The 27890-nt window shown below is 39.9% G+C and overlaps 1 protein-coding gene across 1 annotated transcript in view; it reads right to left on the reverse strand.

Annotated features, from left to right (window-relative positions):
- cep89 (centrosomal protein 89) overlaps nucleotides 1-27890 on the reverse strand; it is a 119892-nt gene that overhangs the window by 37015 nt on the left and 54987 nt on the right. Inside the window, exons 10-17 of the mRNA XM_059992997.1 lie at nucleotides 26466-26516; nucleotides 22985-23068; nucleotides 21385-21488; nucleotides 20490-20605; nucleotides 11543-11723; nucleotides 10525-10692; nucleotides 9403-9544; nucleotides 7966-8055 (exon numbers count right to left, since the gene is read on the reverse strand). Of these exons, the coding sequence (XP_059848980.1) occupies nucleotides 7966-8055; nucleotides 9403-9544; nucleotides 10525-10692; nucleotides 11543-11723; nucleotides 20490-20605; nucleotides 21385-21488; nucleotides 22985-23068; nucleotides 26466-26516 (936 nt within the window). The remainder of the gene's footprint in view (nucleotides 1-7965; nucleotides 8056-9402; nucleotides 9545-10524; nucleotides 10693-11542; nucleotides 11724-20489; nucleotides 20606-21384; nucleotides 21489-22984; nucleotides 23069-26465; nucleotides 26517-27890) is intronic.

The raw sequence follows: 27890 nt of genomic DNA on the forward strand, positions 1-27890 counted from the left end.
TTTAGCCAGCTTGTGTACTCATGAGCAACTGATGTTGGTACAAGCCCTTCTTATATAGATCTTGTAGTATCTTCTTAGCAGATAGCACCACTGGACTCAAGTTTCCTAAAGGATCATAAATGGAACTAACTGCAGATAGGATCCCCTTGTGGTGAGTGGTCTATCTTGGATCTTGATCTTAAACTTGAAAGTATCAGACTTAATGTACCATTGCACACCCAGTACTCTCTCCACCAAAGGTATATCTTGATCCAGTTCCATATCCTTCAAGTCTTTTGCTTTTTACTCTTTGGGTATCACAGATAGAACAGAATGTCTGTTGCTTATCCACTCTGTGAGCCAAAAGCCACCTTTACCACAAATGGATACAAGGTCATGATAGAGACACCACTTCCTCCTCAGAGGACACTGATACAAGGCAGTCATCAACATAGAAGCAATGCAAAACCTATCCACCTTCTCACAGCTATATTGTTCTTCCTTGTCTTCTATGTATTCCCTAAGGAAGTACAGCAGTGTTCTACACAGTGGGCCCCATGAACAAGCTCAACCTCACAGGAAAAAGGACATCCATTCTCTTATACACCATGGGTTAAGAAAAGGTCTTGAGTAGCAACGTTTCAGGATAGGAAAGCGTAAGTAACAACTATCTTACCTTCTTAGACTTCACTGGTACTGGAACAATGGGAAGTTTACAATCAGGATCACCAGCCCATGTAAGGCCATTGGATAACAGGACACTGCTCACTACTGTGTCTGATGGCTTGTTTTGATTCTGCACCCTTTTCGGTAGAGTGAATATGAAGTATGCTGGAATGCTTGCCACTTCATACCTTGCATCTCCAATCCTTGCTGATGTGTCCTGTACACAAATAGCCAAAGCAGACACCATTTTCCAAACTTCTCACTATGATCCCTTTTCTCCAGCTGAGGGCATGAATCCAATCTGAGTTCATCCTTGCAGAAAACAACCGCTTTTGGCTGACAAAACCATTACCCTTCCATTAGCTTTAGCTTTGCTTCCCACAGTGCCCACAGTCGTGACAGCACTGCTTCCTTTAGTCACAGAATGAAACTGTGACTTAGTTTTGCTTACATTTTGCTTTCTGCTGGTGATGTAGCATCCTGTATATTCACAAACACCAAGTAGGTAGCAATCTTTATTTGCCTTTCTATAAGATGAACGATATCAGTGAAAGTAATCTGAAGGTTGTGCCTTTCTTGCAATTTACAGACCACCATTCTTCATTTCTCCCTAAGCATATAGGGACATTCCTTTATGACAACAGACACACTGGCAGGCATGTCCAGCTCTCGCATATACTACACTTCTTCCATGGCATTGCAACAGTCTCTATGAAAAAGAATGTATTCTCAAAGAGCTTTCTCATCTTCAGATTTGATAGCACTTGCCATACTTAAAGCTTATCACATTAACTTTGGCCACCCGTGCGGCAATTTGTCCCTCCAACTCAAACTGTACCTTCCTTTTCTGTAGTTGTTCAAGCAAGTTTGTCCTTCAATGATTGTTGATGTGTGATTAATGCAGCCAAATCAGCCCCTGATTTAGTGCATGCAGAGAAGGTATTAGATAAAGAAGATGCTCTGCCTGCAGCAGAACTTGGAGAACTGACATCTGACATGTTGTCTCGTGGGTCCTCTGCTATATGAATAGTAAAATCTGCCTTGGAATTTGAGAAACATAGTCTGATGGAAGGTGGGACATGTATTCACCAATGCAGCAACATGAATATAAACTAAGGACTCCTGCCAAAGGGTTTCAGCCCGAAACGTCGACTGTACTTTTTTCCATAGAAGCTGCCTGGCCTGCTGAGTTTCTCCAGCATTTTGTGTCTAATGAAGGGAACAAGGGAAAATCATGAGAACTATAGACTGGCAAGTCTCACATCATTTGTAGAGATATTACTGGAGAAAATTCTTAGGGATAGGATATATGAACATTTGGAAACCCATGCCCTAACAGGGGAGAACCAGTATAGCTTTGTGCGTAGCAGGTCCTGCTTTACCAACCTGATTGAATTTTTTCGCAAGGTGACAAGAGAAATTGATGAGGGTAAGGCAATGGGTGTTGTCTACAAAGATTTAAGTAAGACACTTGATAAAGTCCCTCATGGAAGGCTAATCCAGAAGATTAAGATGCATGGGGTCCACAGCGAATTGGCTGTTTTGTTTCAGAACCGGCTTGGTGATGTTGTGGCTAGTGTTGGAGACTGGTAAAGAAAAAGGCACAATATAGATCAGTTGCAGATAAGGACTAAGAAATGTCAGGTGAAGCTTAACCCTGATAAATGTGAGGTGTTGCACCTTGGGAGGACAAATGCAAGGAGACAATATGCAGTTGATCCAAGTTCGTAGTTCCTTGAAAGCGGTTACACAGGTCGGTAAGGTGGTTCAATTCAATGCATTTCAAGTTTGTCATGTAACCCATACATGAATACTCATGAATACAGCCAAACTAGACACTGTTACTACGGTGTCAAGGTTCAAAGACACATCACCAACAGTCACACACAAGATCACAATTATGTAATAAGTGTCTTCACGCCATGACTTGATGCCCAGACTCGTACATAAGTCAACAAACCATATAGAATATCAGTAAAAATACAATGACACAGAATCTGCATATAAATAGTCCAGGCCCCCACCTCACCGATATTATCTGTCAACTGGCCCCCACAGCCTGCTAGGTGGTAACACATTTTTGAGGCCCAGTCCTCACCCTGATGCCCGACTCCTCATATATAATAATAATAATAATAATAATAATAATAATGTACTTTATTGATCCCGAGTGAGAAATGCTTTCATTACAGCAACATTTAAAAACACACTTAGCAGTGTGCAGATAATGAAGTACAGAATAATAATATACACAATAATAATGTACCAAAGTACAATAATAATGTATGAAATTATAAAGCAGAGGCTGTTGTACTATGATACATGTTTTCCTGTAGCAGAGAGGTGAACTGTTGTATATGCTTATTGTATTTGGTAAGAAAGATTTTCTGTATTGATCTTCGTGACAGCGGAGCTAAACGAGTGTGTTCGAAAGGGTGCTCCTCTGCTTACTCAGTGGGTCATGGAGATGATGTGCCTGATTGTCCATAATGGATAACAGTTTGTTTAGTGACCTCCTCTCCATCACTAACTCAAAAGAGTCCGGGTTGTAGCCAAGAACAGATCCAGCTTTTTTGATGAGCTTATTTAATCTTTTTACATCACTAGCACCGATGTTGCTCCCCCAACATAAATCTGCAAAAAAGACTGAACTCACTGCAACAGACTGGTAAAAGATCTCCAACATCCAGCTGCAGACATTGAAGGATTTCAGCTTCCTTAGAAAATAGTCTGCTCATCCCCTTCTTGTAAACAGCCTTGTGCATATATAAGAACATATGGAATATTAGAAAAAACACAACCACAAAATATATATGTATATAGTCCAGACCCCTCAGTCACCACATCTGCAATGTACCACCCCTAATAGAGTATGCCTCTTTCTCCGGCAGCAGAAAAGCAAATGACCTCGCAGTTTGAGGCCCCAAGTCCATTGAGTGCGGCCACAATTGGAGTACTGCTTACAGTTCTGGTCACCCCACTACAAGAAGGATGCTGAGGCTCTGGAGAGGGTACAGAAGAGGTTTATAAGGATGCTGCTGGTTTAGAGGGAATGAACTATCAGGAGAGGCTGGATAAACTTGGGTTATTTTCTCTGGAGCGTCAGGAGGCTAAGGGGAGATCTGATGGAGGTTTAGAAGATAATAAGAGGAGTAGATAGAGTGGACAGAGTATCTGTTTCCCAGGGTTAAACTGCCTCATACCAGAGGGCATGCATTGAAGGTGAGAGGGGACAGGTTCAAGGGGTAAGTTTATACTCAGAAAGTTGTGGATGCCTGGAATGTGCTGCCTGGTATGGTGGTAGAGGCTTTTAAGAGATGTTTGGATAGGTACATGGTTGTGGGGTAAGTGGAGGGATATGGACATGGTTTTGGTAGGACCGATTAGTGTTTGGGTGTTTTTCATTTGCTTTTTAGCTGGTTTGGCACAACACTGTGGGCTGAATGGCCTGTTCCCGTGCTATACTGTTTTTAAAAAAAACAAAACCACTGACAGACGAAGCCAGGAGATTGACACTGTATGACATGCGCCCAAATCACAAAGGGTACATCCGATCCTTTATTACAAAACAAGCAGAGACGAACAATCTTATAGCAATAAAAAAAACTAAACTAAATTAGTGATATAGTGATCTTACATTTCAAATCAGCATAACTAAGTGTTCTAATTAGTGATATCAGAATTAGCTTTCTATACATATTTAAGTGGACAAAACACATTCCAATTAATGTCCCAAATAGCGATCTCCAAGGCTCAACTCTTCTCCACTAAACAACTAACTAACCACAAGTCTGAATTCGTGACTATACTTATTTGCTTCTACCATGCCCCAGCCCACGTGACAGATTACCATAACAAACACACCAGAAAATATGACTCAGACAGAAAATAGATACATGGCTCCAACTAGTTAGCAAGATGGAATTACATTGGAACAATGGAATCAGAGAAAATTACATGTGTCAGGTAGCAACACTTCTTACTGCAATGTAAGGAAAATGTGTGAAGTTTATTTCATTGAGATACACTGAGCTGTACAGGGGAATAACTTCAAGATAATTAATGTTCATGCTTTCTTAGCATTGTTGGAAAGCTTTCTCTTCAAGGAGTACATGCTTAACCGGAGAAGGTAAGATTTTGTTGAAACATGATCAATACAACTTACCATGTATGCTGTTATATTAGATGAAATACACAGCAACTGACTTATGTTCACAACTGCAGATTGCAAGATAACAACTTGCCTTTAAAACATATGAGATCTTTCGAGAAGAAGCATGAAAGTTCAATTTAAGGTTATTACCAAGGCAACAGGACACAAAGGCAAGTGCAGTACAAAAATCAAAGGAAACTTCCCAAGGTGTCAGTCTAACCTGCACAGATAAGTCAAGACACTATACTGAAAAACAGTTGTAGCTGACCTCTAATCAGGTCCACCATAAGCTGTTATTCTGCTTCTTTTATTGCAAAATTAAATCTGTAATGACAGAATTAATTTTGCAATAAAAAAAGCAGAATAACATTACATTGATCTTCTGAATCTTTTTGAAGCCCCATGTAGTTGCCTAACTCAAAATTTACTCCTGATGGGGTTTAATATGGGAGCAGATAGAAACTGATCACCATGCCAACAGTTGTTGGTAGAGATGCTCGTTACGAACAGACCAAGTCATGCATCTGCAGCCACAACCGCAAGTTGTTCAAAGGGGAACTCAGATGTGGCTGAAGTCTCTGTATCTGAAGGACAATTTGTGGCACGAGCTGTGTTGCATGAAGAGCTGATGTCAATTGCTGTGCCACATCCTTTGCACAGAAAATTCTACTTACAAGAGTTTGAGAACATCCCCATGACCAGAAATGACATCCACATTTAAACAATAGATTTCAAAACGTGACACTTGTTTGGATTGTCAGTTTGCCAAATTAAGAATCATACATAAATGGACTAGGACAGACAAAGTTTGTGCTGAACTTTGCAATTTACAGTATTCACATACTCTCCTTGTTGTGCATGATCACCACAATCATTTCATTGAAAAGGTCAAATTATTCAGTTACGACCAGCAATGCTTTGAAATTTGTAATAACAATGGCTAAATTTGGAATGTCAGCTTCCTTGTAACTGATAATGGAATGCAATTCACATTCTTAGAATTCACAGCATTTGCTAAAATATTGAGCTTTAAACACCCTTGTATCCATAAATAAATAGTAAAGCTGAGAATGTTCTCACAGCTCTTAAGAGACTTTTTATAAAATATAAGGATACTATCAAATTTGAAATTTTGCCTCTGTTTAGGGTTGCACAATACACCAACTGATGAAAGAGGAACTGGAGACCAGCTAAGTATAACATCATCATTATAACTTCAATATTCAACTTAGAAAGAGACTAGCTTATTTGCAATGAAATAATCACTAGATATTAAGGACAATTCTGAAACACAGATCCCCAGTAGCTAGAAAGAAACATAGACAATGAAAGTAGTAGTAACAGGCTAGAATTCCCCTTGCCCTCACCTACCAGCCCACGAGCCTCTGCATCCAACACATCATTCTCCTCAGCTCCCACCATCTCCAAAGGGATCCTACCACCAAACATATTTATACCTCCCCACCCTTGCTTTCCATTGGGATGACTCCCTCTGTGATTCCCCATCGTCCTTCTTCACTAATCTCCCACCTGGCATTTATCCCTGTAAGCAGCTAAAGTGCTATACCTGTGCTCCTGTACACCTGTGCTAAAGTGCTCCTCCATCATCTCCATGCAGGGCCTCAAACAGTTCTTCCAAGTGAGGCAGCACTTCAGTTGCGAATCTGCTGAGGTTTTCTATTGTGTCTGGTGCTCCCAATGAGGCCTCCTCTACATTGAGGGACCTGTTGTAAATCCTCTCACCTGCCTGTCACCTCCCACTGGGACCCTTCCTCCTTCTCTTTCTCCCATGGTCCACTCCCCTCTCTTACCAGATTCCTTCCTCTCTAGCCCTTTACCTATCCTTCCCACCTGGCTTCACCTATCACCTTCTAGCTAGCATCCTTCCCTCTCCCCCAGCTTTTTGTCCTGGCGTCTTCCCACTTCCTTACCTGTCCTAGAGAAGAGCCTCGGCCCAAAACATCAACTGTTTATTCATTTCCATAGTTGCTGCCTGACCTACTGAGCTCCCCCAGATTTTCTGTGTGTTGCTTTAGATTTCCAGCATCTGCAGAATTTCTTGTGTTTAAGTCTCTTTTCTTATCACTATGAATGCCAACATATCATTGGTCTTTCTTCCCACTTACTGCATCTGAATGTTTGTTTTCAGTGACTTGTGTAGAAAGACAAGAAGATATCATTCCACCTCTCTCTTTTACCATGTATAATCATTCAGGTAATGATCTTAACTTGACACTAATAAACATTATAACATCTATGCTATGCCTTCGCCTGCTCACCAAACCTTTCTTAATCACTCTTGAGCCTTTCTGCATACTCCTCATAACTCATTCCAAATATACCAGATCAATGGTTCTTCCTGTCAGCTCTATAGTTACATTCTCAAAAAAACTCAGTAAATTAGTCAAGCATGTTGTCTCTTTTCTAAATCCGCACTTATCCTGACCAGTCCCATCAATATTTTCTAAATGCTCTGCTATTACATCTTTAATAATAGGCTTTTACTTCTACTACCAATGTTAGGAAAACATGTTTATAATTCCCTATTTTCTCTTCATCTCCTTTCTTATTTTTAAAGATCATTTTTGTGCTGAAGTTTTATAGATAGTATCAGTTTTTAAAATAATTGTATTAATTAGATTGATACATTTTCTGATTAAACATCATGAAATGATAACTCTGGCCTCTCCACTGATGCTATCTGATCTGCTAAATATTTCCAGTTTTTAGTTCAGGCTGCCAACATCCACAATACCTTGGATTGGTGATATATTAATCACTATTTTGATGTTATTTAAAAGATTTTTACTACCAAAAATGGTTAGAAAATGCAAAAAATAATATTTAAAAATTGTTAAAAAATGAAAATTTCTATTTTCAGTTCTTATCACTTTCAAGATATCGCAATTAAAATAACCCAAATTTAATTATTTCAATTTCTTGTAAATGGTCATAATTTTTACCTGTTGTCAATTTTACTATTATTTTAAAAATGTGTAATGATGAATACAGTTAGAATGTTATAATAGAAAAAGGCACTAGATTACTAAAAATATCATTTACTGAGCTAGTAGAAATTTATGGCATTACTTCCACCGACCGACACAATCATACTGTTATTCCTAAATTAATTTAGAAAGTAGAATTGAAACAGAAGACAATCAAACCTTTACTTTCTCTTCCAACTTGCCCAAACGCACAGTGTCTGCCAGCATCCTGTTTAAAACTCCATTCTTCTCATTTGTTAAGCTCTTGGTCTATTACAAAATAAAAATCAAGGTAAATTTAAGAGTTGAGTACTAAAGCTCTGGGGAAGAAAATAAGCACTGAACAAAAAATACGAGAGATTAAGGCAAGAAAAACAACAAAAAAAGCCATATAAATTAAGATTTCCAGGTTTTAAAATCATGCTTGTAAAAGATATTTTAACCTTAGAGCCTGGTCCAGAGTATCAAGAAAATTGCTCCAATTTACAATCCATTTACACTTCTAACTGCATTGACTTTGAAAGAGATAGCTGGTTTCCAAGTTCAACAGTTTATTAAAATTTACAAATTAAGGTTTGGGCATGAGTGATAATGGAGTTGAACAACTACTCCATAAGAAAACAATTTCTTTGGAAAAGGTGATAATGAAAAGTGACAAGAATAATTAATTTTAATGACAAAATAATTGAGAACAAGTAGACATTTTCCAAAACATTAAATCTCGCCTCATAATTGGCTAAGATTTCTTCCATATATAATAATACAAGCTAGTTTATTGAGTCCTTGTAGGAAACATTGTGGTAACATAATAAGATAATGTTAAATCAATACGACTAGGTTTAAATTTTAGGGTTAGGATAAAGAGCCATTCAAACGGAAGCTAACTAAATATAGAAAATGGAATTAAGGGGTCAATAGAACATCAAGGTATGCAAGGAAGATTAACGCCAGGAGGTCACTTGAATGACAACAAACCTGATTGACATCCTGCCACCAGCTAGCCTACCTGCCCAAGCATCACCAGCAGAATGAAGTCGTCAACAGGAAAAATTCCTGCCAATTACTTTGGATACAAAGCATGAGGTGCAATATCCAGAATACAAATGCAGCACCATTATTGGAAGAAGCTGATGACAGAAATAATGGTGTCATCATCACACTGGGACCAAATAATTTACATTTATTAAAATGAATTTGTCAGTTGTCTTGGTTCCAGGGGTGAAAGCAACTTGAAATTCTCACTGGTACTATTGCATAACCAACACAGCCAATTAACCCATATTCCCACTGTTGTGGGTACATACCAGTCCAGTGTACCAGCAAGAACTAGCTAACTTGCATCTCTGTTTAAGCCCACATTGATGTCCTGCCAAATGTTCCCCTGACGTGCAGTTAAATCTAAATTATGAAGTGGGTGATTTACAATTTAAACATCAGGAATGGTTTAGGTTGCTTGACTTGATATTCTATAACTGCCAACATTCTCTCTCCATCACAGCTCACCTCATCCTCCGTTTCCCTATCCTCTCCCACCTTTTGCAATGTGGGACCTTTGCAAATAACAGACCTTGGAAAGAGGAGGTTCCAATTTTGCTCCTTTCTTAAAAAATTGCTTACCTTATGTGCAAGCTGATCACGCTCATGAGCCGCTTTTTCAGCAAGGCTGATTAAGTTTGCCAAATATTGGTGAGCTGCCACCTCTTTCTCCACAGCTTCTTCCATCTGCTTTTTTAGAAGCCCTATCTTCTTCTGTGCTAGCCTGGGAATCATATTAGTGTTTGGAATAGTTTACAAAATTAATTGATGATATTGCTCAATGGTAATTTCCGTTTTAAACATTTTATGTGGTATATTAACTGACAGTTACAATGGAGGGTTATATTTGAACAAGACTATTGTTAGCAATGAAAAGTTTAATTGGGTAATTACATTGTTGTATTAATAACTTGGACAAGTGATATACAACAGAATTTTACTTCCACTATTTTAATTATTCAAATTAATAATGGGTATGTGAAACTTAAATAGCAAAAGTGTATGTATACATAGCAAGATGATTTTTAACAGTTTGTTCGTCAGCCTTCGGTTTAGAATTTTCTTCAATGGACAGTTGAGGCTATATAAGCAATAGTTTGGCAGATTTTTAATGAGCAAAAGATGCTAATAGATACAAAAAACTACAAAATAAAGATGTGTTTATGAAAGGCTACAGATCAGAGAAGATCTCATTGAATGGCAAAACATATTTGAAATGGCCCAAATTCTATTTTTCTAAGAAACTTTTCAATCTGATGCTATATGGCAAAATAAGATAATGCCCTGAAAAGTCAATTGAGTTGCACAAATAGTAGGTGCTCATGAAGTGACAGGACACTAGACAACAATGATGGTCGTCTGCTCCATTATGTGAAAAATGACCTCTTGCCAAACATGATAAAGCTGCCTGTATCAATGAAATATGAGCCAAATGGAGACAGCCACTTCATGATAGTAGTGGGCAACATAAGGAAATATGAAATTGCTTGAAAAGCTGGAATAATTTCAATAGGCAAATAGCCTATTTCTTTGTGCAATTAATACAAAATATGGAAAACAGAAACAGAAAAAAAAATAAAATTTAGATATAAAAGAATTAAAATATTTTCTTTCAAAATATTTACTTGATGTGAATAAGACTTTTATTCAGAAACTGAATTACTGGAATAAATTTAGAAGTCAGTACAAATTTATCTAATATACCTGTTAGACTTCAGTGCTGTGTGTAGTTCTGTTTCTAAAGTTTTATTGTCAGCAATTAATTCTGTCCTTTCAACAAGCAGGCCCTTTTTCTCAGCTTTTAGAGATGCAATTCTTCCCATCAATTCCTCCACTTCTACCTGGTGTTTCTCTTGCTCCAGCAGCAGTTTTCTACACAGAATGAACAAAAAAAAGCACACCAAAAGTTGCTTAGAAACTGAACTCATGGAACAGATGTTGCAGTGCAGCGAAAAGATGCTGCTAACACTTAACTCAAAGAAAGCTTCCCAGCAAAATCCAGCCATCTAGTATACATGCTGTGGTTTTCTACTTTCTCAACATTAGTGCTTACAAGCATTAGCTCCAGGGGATTCTTTTTGTCCAGTAACACTAATGCACAATGTACCAAGAAGTGAAAGGCCCAATTTTTAACTAACTCCTTGAATATTTTACGTAGCACAAAATAAAATTTGAAAAATACTTCTAAATTATAACAATTTTAGTCCAACACAAGCTTACATTTTTATTCATTTAACTCAAATCTCCAATTCTCACTAATCTTGCTCATTTTTCATTATCCTCTATTTAGTGTGCTTCACAATTCACTCCTACACTTCCTAAAACTTTCACTGCTTTGAGCTGACTCATTTATTAATTTTCTTTCTTCAACATTAGTTTAATCCCTTCAGTGAAAAAGCAGAAGCTTAAGTAATGTTAACAGCTCGTAAAATCTTGGGTTAAAGCAGAATATATACTGAACATTTCTATGGAATTCTGCAGCAGTGTCATTTTAATAGAGGTGCCTTTTTCCATCAGGTTAGATAATTCTTTTTAATTAACTATCAACATATAAAGATAGCATTGCTAACCAAATATCCAAACAGAAAATACCTAATTTTCATTTCCAATGAATTAACAAGATAGCTAATTCAGCCATTTTCACACTTCCACTTAAATATTAGGATTCAAGTTTCCATGTGCAATCTCAGTGGAATTAATTTAGGGAAAAGAATGTGCACACCTTTGGAGATCATTCAAGGCTGCTTTATGTTCATCCACCCCTATTTTGTCACGAAGACTTGCTTTAACTTGATCATACTTTGAAGAAAGCTCATTTAAATGTTGACGAGCCTCTTGTAACTCCTTGTGTTGGCTTTGCTTCTCTGCTTCCAGCAGTATTAATTGTTTAGTCAATTTTGACACTGCCATCAGAAGGAAAAAAAAGGATTAAGCTGTTTTAATAAGGCATTTGTGCTTAATGAAGCCCAAAAAGTTGTAACCATTGGCAATAAAAGTACAGAACATGAATAACACAACTACAACCAAAAGAAATGAGAGTAAATGATCTTGGTGAGATTACAGTGCAAGGAGGTTTAAGTTTCTTAAAACCAAAACACTCTAATTTGCATTGTAACTACATTTCCAAGTTTTGATGGATAACCAAGTTAGGATGGTCAGGTAATCATAGAATTATAGAAATCTACAGCACATTACAGGCCCTTTGGCCCATAATGTTGTGCGAACTATGTGGCCTGCTCGAGAAACAGCCTAGAATTACCCTAGTACATAGCCCTCTATTTTTCTAAGCTCCATGTACTCTATCTAAGAACCTCTTAAAAGGCCCTATTACCACTGTTGCTGGCAGTGCATTCCACACACCCACCACACTCTGTGTAAAAAAAAAGCTTATCTAACATCCCCTTTATACCTAATTCCAAGCACCTTAAAACTATGCCCCCTCGTGTTAGCCATAATATTGCAGTAATATTGAGAGATTCAATAAAGTTATACAAATGAACACCAAAAAGCAGCAGCTACAAAAACATTGGACAAATCGTGGATGATAAAAATTCAACAAATTGGTTATCAAAGCTATTTGGCCTTACAAAATCAAAATCCGTCATCTAATCCTATATCTTACTCAAAAATCTTCTGAAGGAATTCAGTAGGTTGAGCAGTATCTCTGAGAGGAAAATAACTGTTGATGCTTCGGATTGAAACCCTACAGCAGGACTGTGAGTAGAGGGGCAAGATGACTAACATAAGTAAGGAGAATGGCAAGAAAGGATTCTGAGATAATTGATGAAGGACTGTAAGATGACGGGCAGGTAGATAGATCGATATTTAAGATACATTATTGATCCCAAAGGAAACTACATTGTCACAGTAGCATTACAAGTGCACAGATAAATAAATATTAGAAAAGTAAGAAAGAATAAAAAATAAATTACCTCAGTCTAAGTCTAAGTCACAGGAGGGTGTCATCACTTCCCCGGCTATAGATTGACTCATCATAGAGCCTAATGGCCGGGGATAAGAATGACCTCATATAGCACCCTTTGGAGCAGTGCAGTTGTCTTAATCTATTACTAAAAGTGCTCCTGTGTTCAGCCAAGATGGCATGCAGAGGGTGAGAAACATCGTCCAGGATTTGTCATCCGGTCTTTTGTTCAGTGTGTTCAGTTTGACTCCTATAACAGAGTCAGCCTTTCTAATCCGTTTATTGAGCCTGTTGGCATCACTCGTGTTGATGCCATTGGCCCAGTACACCACTGCATAGAAGATCGTACTAGTGACAACAGACTGATAGAACATGTGAAGGAGGGACCTGCACACTTCAAAGGACCTCAGCCTCCTCAGGAAGTAGAGGAGACTCTGGCCCTTCTTGTACACAGCCTTTGAGTTGGTACTCTACTCAAGTCTGTCATCCAGTTACACCCCCAGGTACTTGTAGGTCCTCACCACATCCACATCATCACCATCAACAGTAACAGGGAGCAGTGCAGATTTAGTCTTCCTAAAGTCCATCGCCATCTCCTTTGCCTTACTGATGTTGAGCTACAGATAACTCAGCTTAAATCATTTGACAAAGTCCTCCACCAGGGCCCTGGAGTATTCATACTCCCATCCTCTCTTTATACACCCAACTATTGCTGAGTCATCAGAGAATTTCTGCAGATCACATGACTCAGTGTTGTATCTGAAGTCTGAGCTTTACAGGGTTAACAGGAAGGAAACCAATACAGTCCCCTGTGGAGTCCCAGTGCTGCTTATAGCCATGTCTGACACACAGCTTTGAAGCCGCACAAACTGTGGTCTATCAGTCAGGTAGTCTATTATCCAGGATACAATGGAAGTACCATCCTGCATCGAACGAAGCTTCTCCCCCAGCAGTGAGGGCTGTATGGTATTGAAGGCACTTGAGAAATCAAAGAACATGATCCTCACAGTGCTGCCCTGCTTATCCAAATGGGAGTAAGCTCTGTTAGGCAGGTAGACAACAGCGTCATTGACTCCAATGTGCTCCTGGTAGGCAAACTCCCAGGAATTGAGGGCTGATCTGACCAGGGGTCAGAGCTGGAGCAGAACAGCCTCTCTAGGGTTTTCATGATGTGTGTGGTCAGAGCCACTGGATGGTAGTCGTTCTTGGGTACTGGGATGACGCATGATCCCACACACTCGGGATCCTTTCCAGGTTGAGATTCAGATTGAAAATGCTCTGGAGAACTCCACACAACAGTGGCAGGTGAATGGTAAATGGAAGCAGACAAAGTAAGAAAGAAAAAAGACAAAAGATGGAGCAAGCTATGGCAAGAGGGGAGTGTGAAGATTGGAGACAGCTGTGGGGGGGAAATAAGCAGAAACACGAAGTGTTACCAAAGCAGAATTGTATAAGTAAAGGTGGTGAGAATGAGAATCATTAGAGAGAAGACAGAGGTGAATGACAGTTTGAATCAGAAGAGGAAGTGGAGGGGGGAATCTTGTGTGCAAAAAGGGTGGATAGAGCAGGAAGGGGAAAAGAGACAAGGATAGGTGAAGGGGGGGACTGGGAACAAGGACAAAAATTGAAAAACCAGATGGCTAGGGGTGAGTGAGAGGGGTAAAAAGAAATAGGTGGGTGTTTACTTAGAATTTAAAAAACACAGTATTTATGGCATGGGTCTGTAGACAGCATCTGCAGACCCTTGTGTCTGCCACATTTTAATGCTATAGATAGTGGCAAGGCCAGCATTTATTGCCCATCTCATATTGGCAGTAAGAATGGGGGTGAGGTGTGGGGGGTGGCAAGCTAACTCTTTTAACTATTGTCATCATTCTGGCAAAGGCACTGCTACAGCCTTGTAGTTGATGTCTTTTCAGGATTTAGTCAAAGCAACAATCAAGGAATGAGGATACATTTCCAAATTAAGATCTGTCATATCCAACAAAACAGAGTCTAACCTTATAATTTCTAAGCAGAAATTAATATGGACTGTGCTTACAAGTGCAAGTCAGAGGCTAAATGCCTTGCAGCTTCTGGCTTGCCTCTTGAAAACACATACTCTTTCCATCGCTACAAGACACACGGCAGAGGTGTGATGAAATACACTCCACGTGTCTAAATAACTGCAACTCAAGACAATCATCCAGGCCAAGGCAACCAAACTTAAATGTTTATTTCCTCCACCATCATCCAATACAGGCAACCCTAGGTGCTCCTAAATATGGTACAACTACTTCCAAGTGGCATGAATATTGCTTACCACTTAACAGCCCATACGACAATGCTTCAATCATGTTGCATGTGGGTATGGCTTCCTTTGCAGAGGAGTGTTGCAATCATCAAAAAACCTCTCCCTTTCTAATGTTATGATTTGAGGAAAAGCACTGAATCAGAATCATTGATATGCAATGAAATTTGTTGTATTACGGCAGCAGCAAGTCTTGCATGTGTCAGTACAAGGCATAAAATATCACTCCAAGTTACAAATAAGTAATAGTTCAAAAACAGAATAGTGAGGTAGTGAAGCACTACATGAAGGAAGGCTATCTGCAAATGTCCTGGGGCTGGGATGGTTGGTTTCCAACAATCATAATAATTTTCCTTTTGCAATATATACTTTCTACTAATGGAGTGTTTTTCCATTGATGACCATCAACTTTAGTTTCAGGTGGATGCCTTGATGCCACATTCAGTCTGTACAACCTTACTGTCAAGGGCAATTACAAAGGTTCTGAAACACAGCATGATGGGGAGTAAAGTCAATGTGAAGACAAGACATTTTCTCCAAAAGGACTCTGAAATAGTTTCAACTCTGGCAGTTATGTCCTTCAGGACTTGACCAATTCCATCAGTGGCGATGCTGATAATGCCACCATCATTTTGGTTACAGACAATGATGCCCTTACCCAGAGTGCATGCTGCTACTTTCAGCATCTCTACCATAAGCTATTCAACAGGAAGAAACACTAATTTATCACCTACGGGAGGACAGCAATTGGAAATATCAGGAGGCTTCTGTGACATGTGACATGAAACTTCATGGAGCCCAGAGTCAATGCTGAGGATTCCTAGTGCTCAACCCTCTGAACTGTAAATTACTCAAATGCCACACGATGGATCAGTCTTTGCCAATAGTAGGCTTAAGATGGTACTACGGAAGACAGACAACAGCTTACTAGCAGTTCACGAAGCAAGAAGTATAACTACTTTATTAATTATACTATTTCTATGGAAAATTGTGGTAAACGATCACCACAAACAATGAAGAGGCGAGCAAAGGGGAGGTTGACACGAGAGTCAAGGCGTGCAATGCAAAGTTGGAGAGAGGTTGGAGCATGTTCAAGAAGTGATTGGACCAAGGTCAAGACAGAGTCGGGGCATGCAAGGCAGAGAAAAGTTGTAGTGGAGGAGTTTTGGAGGCCATTCACCTAAACCAAGAGAGATATTGGATCAACCTAAGCACTGAGTCAATTTAGAAACTTTAGGTACAGGCCAGATGTGGCAGAGGGGTCCTGGCCCAGAGCGTATCAATGTGACAGAGCCAGGTCCTAGTGCGAGGGATAACACAATGTTTGGACCATTTAATTGCCAGGCTGGATGGATTGAAAAAACAGGGCGTCGGGACTGGATGCGAGGTCGGCCAGTTCTGCTCACTGCTCCACTCTCTGCAGCACTGAGGCTGAGACTACGGACTGCTCAGGGCTCAATTTTACTCCACTGTGTGATGAACTGAGGCCAAGACTACGGCCTGCTCCAACTGCTCAGGGCTTCGTGTCTGCAAGCTCGATTTTACTCCATTGTGTGATGAACTGAGGCCGAGGCTACGGCCTGCTCCGACTGCTCTGGGCTTTGTGTCTGCAAGCTCGATTTTACTCCACTGTGTGATGAACTGAGGCCGAGGCTATGGCCTGCTCCAGTCCCTCAGTATTCTTCGTCTACTGACTCACTTTAGTTCTGAATGCTGTTACTTGCTTTTACTGTTTGCATGATTTGTGTTTATTTTCTCTCTCTGTGCATTGGGTGTTTGCTATTCTGTCTTTTTAAATGGGTTCTTTCACAGTTCTTGTTTTGGCTACCTGTAAGGAAACGAATCTTAAAGTTGTATAATTTATTCTTACTTTGTTAATAAATGTACTTTGAATTTTAAGCTTCCATTCAGTCAGGCAACCTCCCAAATTTAGTCTCCCATCCACAAATATTTTCAAGGGCAGCTGGAAGAGATTAACTTTGCTTGTGCAAATTCAATGGTTCTGTGCACTGGATGCTCTGCACCATACATCAATAAAAATTTACATGCATCTTTGGTTCCGTACCCAAGCTCCTCAAACTTCTAACAAAATAGACCCACTCACTGACTGCATCAATTTGTGGGGCTGAGGACAAATCCTACAAGATGTTGACACCCTGGAACTTTCAAATGTCAATCCCTCAATGAAGGATGTTCTTCTGAAGTTCACTATCAATTCCTTGACCTTGCTGATGCTGAGTGCAAGGTTGTTGTTATGACACTACTTTACCATCTGCTCTATGTCACTCCTGTATGCATCCTCATTGCCATCTGAAATTACACCAATAATAGTGGTTTTATCTGTTAATTTATAGAAACATCTGAGCTGTGCTTAGCCACACAAACACAGGTGTAGAGAGAGAGTAGAGGAACAGCTAAGCACAAATCCTTGAGGTGCACCTGTTTTGATTGTCAGTGAAGAGATACGTACTGATGACGAAGCTGAGGAACCAGTCACAGAGGGAGATACAAGGCTCAGGTTTAGAAGCTGGGTGATTAATACTCCAGGCATGAAGCATTGAATGCTGAGCTGTAATTGATAATCAGCAGCCTCATGTATACTTTGCTCTTGTCTAGGTAATCCAAAGCAGAGTGAAAAGCCAGTGAGATTGCAGCTTTTTGTAGACCTGTTGTGACAGTAGGTAAATCGCAACAGGTCCAAGTCCTTGCTCAGGCAGGAGTTAATACTAGCCATGACCAACTTCCTTACAGTAGATGTGAGCGCTACTGACTGATGTATTAAGGCAGATCACCTTGCTCTACTTGTGCATCGATATGTTTAATGGCATTTTGAAGCAGGTGGAAATCTCAGACCACAGCAGTGAGAAAATGAAGATAACCTTGAACATTCCAGTCAATTATTTAGCACAGATTTTCAGTAACTGGTCAGGCATAATCAACAACTGATACCTTGCAAGAGATCACCCTCTTGAAGGATATTCTGACATCGGCCTCTGAGACAGATCACATGATAACCGGATGCTGTAGGAGTTCACATAGGTGTAGTGTCATTCCCTCTTTCAAAGTTCCATAAAATGAGTCGAATGGGGAGTGAAGCATCACTGCCATTTTGCATTATTCAGATTCAGATTCAGTTTATTGTCATTTAGAAACCACAAATGCAATGCAGGTAAAAAATGAGAAAATGTTCCTCCAGAATGATATCACAAAATGATATGACAAAACAGACTACACTAGAAAATCCATAACATTTGGCAAACCCCAATCCAGAGTCTGGAGAGGCTGCTGCGTATTAATATCGCGCCACCGTCTTAATGCGTTCTCGGGAAAGGAGCTCTAAATCCACCAGACAAACAAGACCAAAAACTAAAGCTACAAGACCTGCACAAAACCACATAGTTACAACAGTGCAAACAAAAGCATAATTGATAAAAAATAGACCATGGGCACAGTAAAAATAGTCCAAAGATGTTAAAGGACTATAAGTTCAAAAGAAACCACCACACAATTTCCACAAGTCCCCAGGGTCCCAACACTCATCATCCCACGCTGGCAGCAGAAGGGAATAACCCCGCCGTGGACTTCCACGGCGCCGCCCGACTCAGCCTTGCAGACCCAACACACACCAACAGCGACCTGACCGCAGCGGACTCCAAGTCCATCGAACCTCCGAGCCGACGACCATCCCCTCTGGCACAGCTTCTCTGAGCACCATCCTCTGCCGAGCATATTAAGACAGTCCCGCCAACAGCCATCGGCAACTCGACCCCGAGGACTGGGGGCTTGTTCTTCCCAGCAGAGTCCTGGACCTCACAGCAGCAGTAGCAATGAAGAAGGTCTTCCTGGAGATATCCAGATGTTCCTCTGTGCTCCCACATTCGTTTTCAATCGATTATGATTGCGCACGGCACCCCGCTTCACAAATAACAGATAATCAGCTCTGGGGTGTCAAAATTTTCCACTTAATATTCTATCTGCCATGTTCCAGTACATCCTTTTAAACTGTATCCTTTTGCACCTCAATTTTCTTACTTGCTATTTTTGGACCAGTAAACTATATTACTTTTGGCAATCTCATTAAATTACTGACATATTTTTAAAGACAAACAGTTGAAGGCCTTGCACTGGTCTTTATGGTATTTGGCCAGTTAAGGTCTGTAACCCAAACAAAGACAGAACTTCCAATAACAACACGCACAAAATGCTGGTGGAAATCAGCAGGCCAGGCAGCATCGATAGGGAGAAGCGCTGTCGACGTTTCGGGCCGAGACCCTTCATCAGGACTAACCGAAAGGAAAGATAGTAAGAGATTTGAAAGTAGTGGGGGGAGGGGGAAATGCAAAATGATAGGAGAAGACCGGAGGGGGTGGGATGAAGCTAAGAGCTGGAAAGGTGATTGGCGAAAGTGATACAGAGCTGGAGAAGGGAAAGGATCATGGGACGGGAGGCCTCAGGAGAAAGAAAGGAGGGGGGGGAGAGCACCAGAGGGAGATGGAGAACAAGCAAACAACTAAATATGTCAGGGATGGGGTAAGAAGGGGAGGAGGGGCATTAACAGAAGTTAGAGAAGTCAATGGTCATGCCATCAGGTTGGAGGCTACCCAAACTTCCAATGTTTTCTTTCCTTTAACCATCCTCAATTCATGCCATGTATGAAGTATTGTTGGTGCTACAGCCCTTTAGATATGGGGATGTTTGCCAATGACTGCATAATGTTCCATTCTATTCGCAACTTCTCAGCAAGTGAAGTGAATACCTGCATGCAGCAAGTCCTAGACAACAAGCAGGCATAGGGTGAGAAGTGGAAAACATTTCTGCCACAAAAGTGTCAGGCAGTGACCATCTCCCACAAGGATTCTGTCCACTTTTGATATTCAGGATACTGCCATAGATAAATACCCCAACCACCATGGCTATCTTCCTTTCTGCAATGTTATGACTCGTACCAGTCAAGTGTTTTCTTGACGTTCACTGACTTCAGTTTCATCAACATTCCTTAATGGCATGTTCAGTCAAATGCTGCTCTTTGGTCCTTGTCCATTTATCTTTGATTTCTCATTAAGAATACTAATATTACTAGTAAAATTCTAAACCTCTCCATATATTTTTTGAAATGTCTCTTCTAAGTCACAATTGCAGTTTTTCTGTGCTGTATTTTAAAAGAATACTGATTTCAATTAATATTAAGTTTCTTTAAATATTGCTATTGTTTATCTATCACATTTCAATCTAATTTCTGAATGAATTATCTAGAAATCTCACTCATCTTTTTATTTTCAGTTCTCTTCAAGACCCTAGCTTCAGACTTAACAATTTTAAAAAAAATTCTCTCAATGACAATTATTCTTCACAAAGTAAGAAGCAGTAAATGAAACCAAATCACATGATCTGAAGTGTAGACTTAAAAAGTTTGCAGGCTCATGCTTCAAAATAAAAATTATTTACAAAGTCAGAAACCTTCCTGTACGTGTCTGTTGTGACTGTCTTTTCCTTTTTCTCGCAGTAATTCCAGCTGTTCCATTAAGACTTCGTTTTCCTCCAAAACCAACTTTGCCTGATCCTGCAATTGTTGCCTGGGAGAATAAAAGATAACTGGCATTAAATGAGGTGCTTTCTATCCAAAACACACTCATTCAAACTAAATTCTCATTGATATGTTTGGTCACAACCATACACAATATGGTTCAATAATTCCATGGCATGACATTAAACTAGCATTAATTATGAAAATAAATAAGATTAAAATTCAAGTATATTCTCTTGTTTAACTCCAACTAAGATGGTTTGCAAGAGACTCTTTATATCTCAAAATAACAGTTTGGAGAAATCTCAAAAGTCTCCATAGAAATCTGGTACTTCTGCAAATCACAGGGGCAAAATAGCACCACTGATCTCGTGAAATTATCCTGTGAACTTCCTCTAAGTACCACTTTAGAGTCAAAGAACTATACAGAGATACAACATGAAATCAGATCCTTTGGCCCATCAACTGTTTTTACCCTAATCCTACCCTACCCTATTTTTTCTTTTCACATTCTCATCAACTCATCACTAGGTACAACTCTTCATCTCTACATGCTTTTTGCGTTTAACTTACAGCGATGAATTAATTCCAACTTGCATGTCTTCAGGATGTGGAAGAAACCCGCATGGCTACAAGAACATGTAAACCACATAGTATGCATTGGTATTCAGCACTGAACTAGGGATGACAGAGCTCTGAGGCAGCAGATCCACTGTGCTGTCATTTGCTAATCTATAAAACACTGGTAATTATCTGGCTTTCAAAAAAAGAAACAAGGTTTCACGACTGCAACTCAATATTTGTGACGTATAATTTTATTTCTCCTACCACTCTGTGTTACTGACAATGCCATTTCTTGTGCATTGTTGATGAAGCTGTTTATTCTCCTTCACCACATCTTCAACTCTGGCTCTGAAATTCTTCATCTCCTTCTGTGAATAATTAAGGATGTATGGTGAGTAAATGACACTAGCAGAACAACTGAAGAGTACATTTTCCTTTAAATAATTATCAACAATAATTACAGAGTCAAAAGTGTAGAAACTCGATTATGTATATTTCTTGTTAAAATTGTACTGCGTTTTAGGGATTTCTTGTTCAAGGTCAGACTAATTTATGCAAACAAGTATCATTGCTACAACTTTAAAAGGAATCAATCATTGATTACAGTCAGTACTGGAAGTTACTGTGCAGGTATGTATTTAGGTAGATAGTGAAGTTGACTGACCATTTTACAGACATTTATTTTATATCCCAAGTAGAATAGGTGAAAACCCACGAAGGAGGTTCTGTGTGCTCAGGGGCAGATGAATTACTCCAAAAGATGCAATTTGTACTGTTAAAGATTATTTCCTATCTTTGGAGCAACCACCATGAAGAAATGGATGGCTTTCTTTAGAAATGCACATAGCGGGAAGTGGGAAATACTTTTTGATGTCCTCTAACAACCTCGCATGTGGAGAATTACTCTGACAAACTTGGTATGCCTTGTAAGTGGTAAAAAGCGATTTCCAGATTAAGAGTTGAATTTCTCATTTGAACCAGTGCGACCACAACATGCCCTTGCAACTAGAATAATTACTAGCTCAAGGCAATTGTTGATTAATGGTAAACATTAGGATGCTGCAGGAGGGGAAAGGACAATAGTGACATCCTAAGAAATTACTCTCAGTTGTCAGGTATTGATATGACACAAAGGTAAGGCACCACTTGGGGGATTATGGGTCAAACATGGACAACTGGGATGAGACAGGAGAACGCTGTTGTCGACATGGACCAATTGGATCCAAGGGCCTGTTTCCATGCTGTATGACTCCAGAATTAGAAAGTTTTGGCAACATTTTTGTTGATTTATGAAAACAAATGTGAAAAAATTGTTTTAGTATATTAAATACTGCATTTAATATATTCCACAGAAGTAGAAACAACACCAAGAGAAAGTCAGAAGAATTGCAGAGGAGTAAATAAGTAGCTTTGAGAAGTATCCTGATGTGGGAATAGAGGATACTAAAATTAATATTCAAAGTACATTTATTATCAAAGAATGTATAGTTTATACAACCTTGAGATTTGTTTGCTTAGAGGCAGTCACAAAGCAAGATATTAGGATTAAATGTCGAACAATTCATTAACAAGATAAAAGGCTCCATCGTCGTTGATAAAAGAAGTTTCTCTCTGCACTGATGCTGCTTGGCCTGACGAGTTCTTGAGCATTCTCTGTTTAAGTTTCTGAATATGTCTGATAGGAAAATCAGTATGCAAACTAAGTATAAATCACCATGATTTGCTGGCAGTTCACTTAGCTGAAGACACATGCAGGGCACTTGCCAATAATATAGAAGAAATAAGCAGCATAATTACCTAAGAGAAAAGGCAAAATGAAAACTTTAAGGTTTTATTAATTATCTTGTACATATCAGCAGCATACCTCATGTGCTTCCAATATAGCATCCTTTTTCTGTAGTTGGTCTTCATAAGCCAACATTAGGGGTGATAAATACTTCATATCCACCTACAAGACATTGCATTTCATTATAAATTTTATACATCACAAAAGGCTCAGAACATTGAGGCTATGCATTATTTCATATTGCACACACATTGCAATTTAGTAAATCTTTAGTAGCCTGTCTTGGGCCAATCATAGAGATATCGTGGCCAAGAAAGCTCACCAATGTCTCTACTTCCTCAGGAGGCAGAAGAAATTTGGCATGTAATTGCTAACCCTTAACTATTTTAATCAGTGCACCATAGAAAGTGTCCTAACTGGATGAGTCATCATAGCTTAGTATGGCAACTGCTATGCACATGACCTCAATAAACTACAGAGTTGTGGAGACAGCTCAGCACATCACAGAAACCTTTGCATGGACTCTCTCTCTTTTTCTCACTGCCTCAGCCAGCACAATCAAAGACCCCACCTAGCCCAGATATCCACTTTAAAATATTTGCTGATGACACAAAGGTTGGGGGTGTGCAGAAAGTGTTGAGGGCTGTCAGAGGTTACAACGGGACATTGATAGGATGCAAAACTGGGCTGAGTAGTGGCAGATGGAGTTTAACCCAGATAAGTGTGAGGTGGTTCATTTTGGTAGGTCAAATATGATGGCAGAATATAGTATTAATGGTAAGACTCTTGGCAGTGGGATTTTGGGGTCCGAGTCCATAGGATGCTCAAAGTTGCTACGCAGGTTGACTCTGTGGTTAAGAAGGCATACGGTGCATTGGCCTTCATCAATTGTGGGATTGAGTTTAGAGCCGAGAGCCGAGAAGTAATATATAGGACCCTGGTCAGACCCCACTTGAAGAACTGTGCTCAATTCTGGTCGCCTCACTACAGGAAGGACATGGAAACCATAGAAAGGGTGCAGAGGAGATTTACAAGGATGTTGCCTGGATTGGGGAGCATGCCTCATGAGAATAGGTTCAGTGAACGGCCTTTTCTCCTTGGAGTGATGGAGGATGAGAGGTGACCTGATAGGTGTATAAGATGATGAGTGGCATTAATCATATGGATAGTCAGAGGCTTTTCCCCAGGGCTGAAATGGCTAGCACGAGAGGGCAGTTTTAAGGTCCTTGGAAGTAGGTACAGAGGAGATGTCAGGGGTAAGTTTTTTTACACAAGAGAGCAGTGAGTGCATGGAATGGGCTGCCGGTGGCGGTGGTGGAGACGGATACAATAAGGTCTCTTAAGAGACTCCTGGATAGCTACATGGAGCTTAGAAAAATAGAGGGCAATGGGGAAAGCCTAGGTAGTCCTAAGGTAGGAACATGTTCGGCACAACTTCGTGGGCCGAAGGGCCTGTATTGCGCTGTAAGTTTTCTATGTTTCTAACATACAAAAGCCTGGAAGCACATATCATCAGGCTCAAAGGCAGCTTCTATCCCACTTTCATTAGACAACTGATAGGTTCCAATAAGAAGGACTCTTAACCTCACAATATGGCTTTTTATAACCTTGCACCTTATTGTCTAACTGTACTGCATTTTCTCTGGAGCTTTTCTATTCAGCAACCTGTTGTGGTTTTATCTTGTACTACTTCAATGCACTGTGTAATGAATTGATTTGTTTGAACAGTATGAAAGACAAGCTTTTCACTGTACATGTGACAATACGAAACCAATTTCAATTATTACAAATGGCTTTGAGGGTGGTATGAAGGAGGAGGAGTGCTGCAGTGAAGTATAAAATGTTTTCATGATTTGATAATACAGTGGTCTCTCCCAGGCTACCATTCTGTACCTTTGTATTTCATGTATTTGCAAAAAAAAACATTACAACATCAGAAACTGAAATAGAAATCTGTTCAGCTTTTTATGCCTGATCCACTCTATAAGATGATTTAATTATGACAGTTCACTGAGGTAGTCCAAGTGAAAACAAGAACAGAATACAGAATAAAGTGCTACTATAACAGAGTAAGTGTAGTGCTGGCAGACAACAATGTGTAAGTGGCATGCAAGTTTTGAGACTGTGGAACAACCTAGGCTAGATTTAATTCCTGCATATAGTCAGTTTATAGCATTCTTACATTGTTCTTTTTCTTCAGAAATGAAGGAGCAAATATTGACAAACAGAGATAGATGAACAAGATGGAGGAAGGCTTGAATTTACCAATACACCCAAAAAATACACTAAATGCCAAATATGTTGAAAAGGTGTATTTAACTCCCAACTCCCCAAAAGGACACCATCAGAGGGAAGGAAAGGAGCCATCTAGTTCAGGAGGAGGTGAGAGCAGCAGTGGAGGAAACGAGAACCTGAAAGGTGGTGGGAATGCAGCAACAGGGAGCTTGGACAAGATAGGAAAATGCGGTGAGAGGAAAGTGACCTGGGCTGAGCTTTGGAAAGCCGAGCCACACCGCATCCAATTTCTCATCCAGGCAGTGTACGATGTGCTTCCAAGCCCATCAAACCTGCACGCATGGGGCAAAGCAGAGTCATCAGTATGCCCACTGTGCTCCAAGCAAGGAACCCTGGAGCACATCCTCAGCGGCTGCACAAGGGCACTTGGTGAGGGACGGTACCAATGGAGGCATGATCAGGTCCTGAAGACCATCGCTGAAGGGATCAACGCAGGAGTGGAGTGGGCGAAGCGGTCCCAACCCTCCAAGCAGACCATTGCCTTTGTCAGAGCTGGGGAGCAGCCAATACCCGCCAAAAGAACATCGGCAGGTATCCTGACCTCTGCAAGAGACTGGCAGCTGTTGGTGGACCTCAAAAGGCAGCTGAGGTTCCCTGACCATATCGCAGCCACCACCCTGCGACCAGACATTATCCTTGTGTCTGAGTCTACGAAACAGGTGGTGATGCTGGAGCTGACAGTCCCATGGGAAGATCACTTGGAAGAGGCCTTTGAAAGGAAGCTATCTAGGTACGCAGGTCTGGTCAGCAACTGCCAGCAGTTGGGATGGGGAGCATGGTATCTCCCAGTGGAAGTTGGTTGTAGACCTGATCAGCCCCGGCTGGGTCGCCTGGAGGAGGGTGTATGATGTTGAAAAACCCGAAACACCTGATAATTCCAGGAACATCACTGGTGATGCGTCCAGAAGCATCAGTAGATGTATGCACACAGATATACACTTACACTTGTTTCATGCTAATATTACACTACTTTTGCTGCTGATGCTCTATAATTTTGATGCCTAAAAAATTGCAGGGTTCTGTAAGCTACAAAACCTTGAATGATATAAAGTTACTCAGAGGTACTCAATGAAGGGAAAAGGATATCTGACCCAAATTTTAAAAGTTGCCACATAGATTTAAGCAGGTTCATAGTGATGCATCAACATTACATGGCATATTCCCTCTTTGTAGCTCAGGGAAAATGCAACTATAATTTAGATTTATGAATTGTCTATCATATATAAAATAAATAAACATAAAATAATGAAATGTGTTTACTTACAAGCCAAGATGGAGGTGTCCCTGATGGTGGAAGGCCAGTATGATGTGACCCCTGAAATAAATACAAGTTTACCTCATTATATTCACTTACATTTCAAACATGTTGAACAGTCTAGAGTACTTCACAGGATGTTTTTGTTTATAAAAGGGTTGTGGAAGCCAGGGACCAAGAAGCACGAGTACGTAGTTCCCAGAAGTCTGCATCAGAGGTGGACAGGGTAGTGAAGGCTGCATTTCGCATGCTGACTTTCATCATGCTGGGAGCTGAGTACAGGCATTGGGATAAGGTGTTTTAGTTGTGTTAAGTGTTTATGAGACTATACTGTGTACAGTTCTGGTCATCCTGTAACAGGAAAGACATCTTACTTCAGCAAAGAGTGCCAAGGTTTATATGACTGCTGCCAGGACCTGAGGGCCTGAGTTATAGAGAGAAATTGGGCAGGCTAGGACTTTATTCTTTGGAGCATAGAATATTGAGAGGTGACCTTAGAGGTGTATAATATCATTAGAAACATAGAGAGGATGCACACACAGTTGTGTTCCCAGGGAAAGGGAACTAAAAACTAGAAGGCATAGGTTTAAGGTGAAAGGTAAAAGATTTAAATGGAACCTGAAGGGCAACTTCCTGCAGAGGGTGGTGAGTATATGGCATGAACTACCAGAGAAAGCTTTGAGACAAGTTAGGTAACAATATTCTAAAGACTTCTGGATGAGTGCAAGGGTTGAGGGGGATATGGGCCAAAGTGAGCAAACTGGTCTAGCTTTGTGGACACCATGGTCAAGTTGGGCCAAACAGCCTGTTTCCATGTGATATTATTCTATGACTATGAGCTGAACTGCAATACTGGTTACTAGTAGCGTGACAATATGGATTCTGGAAATAGTTAATTAAGTTTACGATGATTTAATTAGGCAGGAGTAATTAAATGATTTAAGGAAATTAGTTTTAATAAAGCAATGTAAATCAGGTTATTATTGGGCAATAATTTCAGTGTAGCTGTGAAGGCAGACAAATAGTGTAATTGATGTCATATTAATTGCAATTAATATGAAGGAAGCGATTATTAAATTTATGAAGTCTGAACAATAATAATAACATTGAAATTAGGAATTGAGAAAAAAATCCATCAGATCCATGAAAGTAATTCCAATCCTTGAGGCCCCAGCCTAATGTGAGGACAAAGATAAGACAAATGATTGCAAAATTAATTTAAACTGTGATATGAAATGGATACTTTCAATTAGCAGGGTAACTAGTTTACTATCTTCCTAACAGAATTTGACTATTCAGTAAAGTTTTTAAGAAATTTATTTCATTAAAGTATTATCCATGAACAGGTACAGTAAAGAATATTTAAGAAATTTGCCTATGTCATCAGTTTGGATTTACCAAAGTATTTCCTGCATTTAAACAGAATTGTGCTAA

Source organism: Hypanus sabinus, chromosome 17 (genome assembly GCF_030144855.1).
Source record: "Hypanus sabinus isolate sHypSab1 chromosome 17, sHypSab1.hap1, whole genome shotgun sequence".
In the NCBI taxonomy this organism is placed as follows: domain Eukaryota; kingdom Metazoa; phylum Chordata; class Chondrichthyes; order Myliobatiformes; family Dasyatidae; genus Hypanus; species Hypanus sabinus.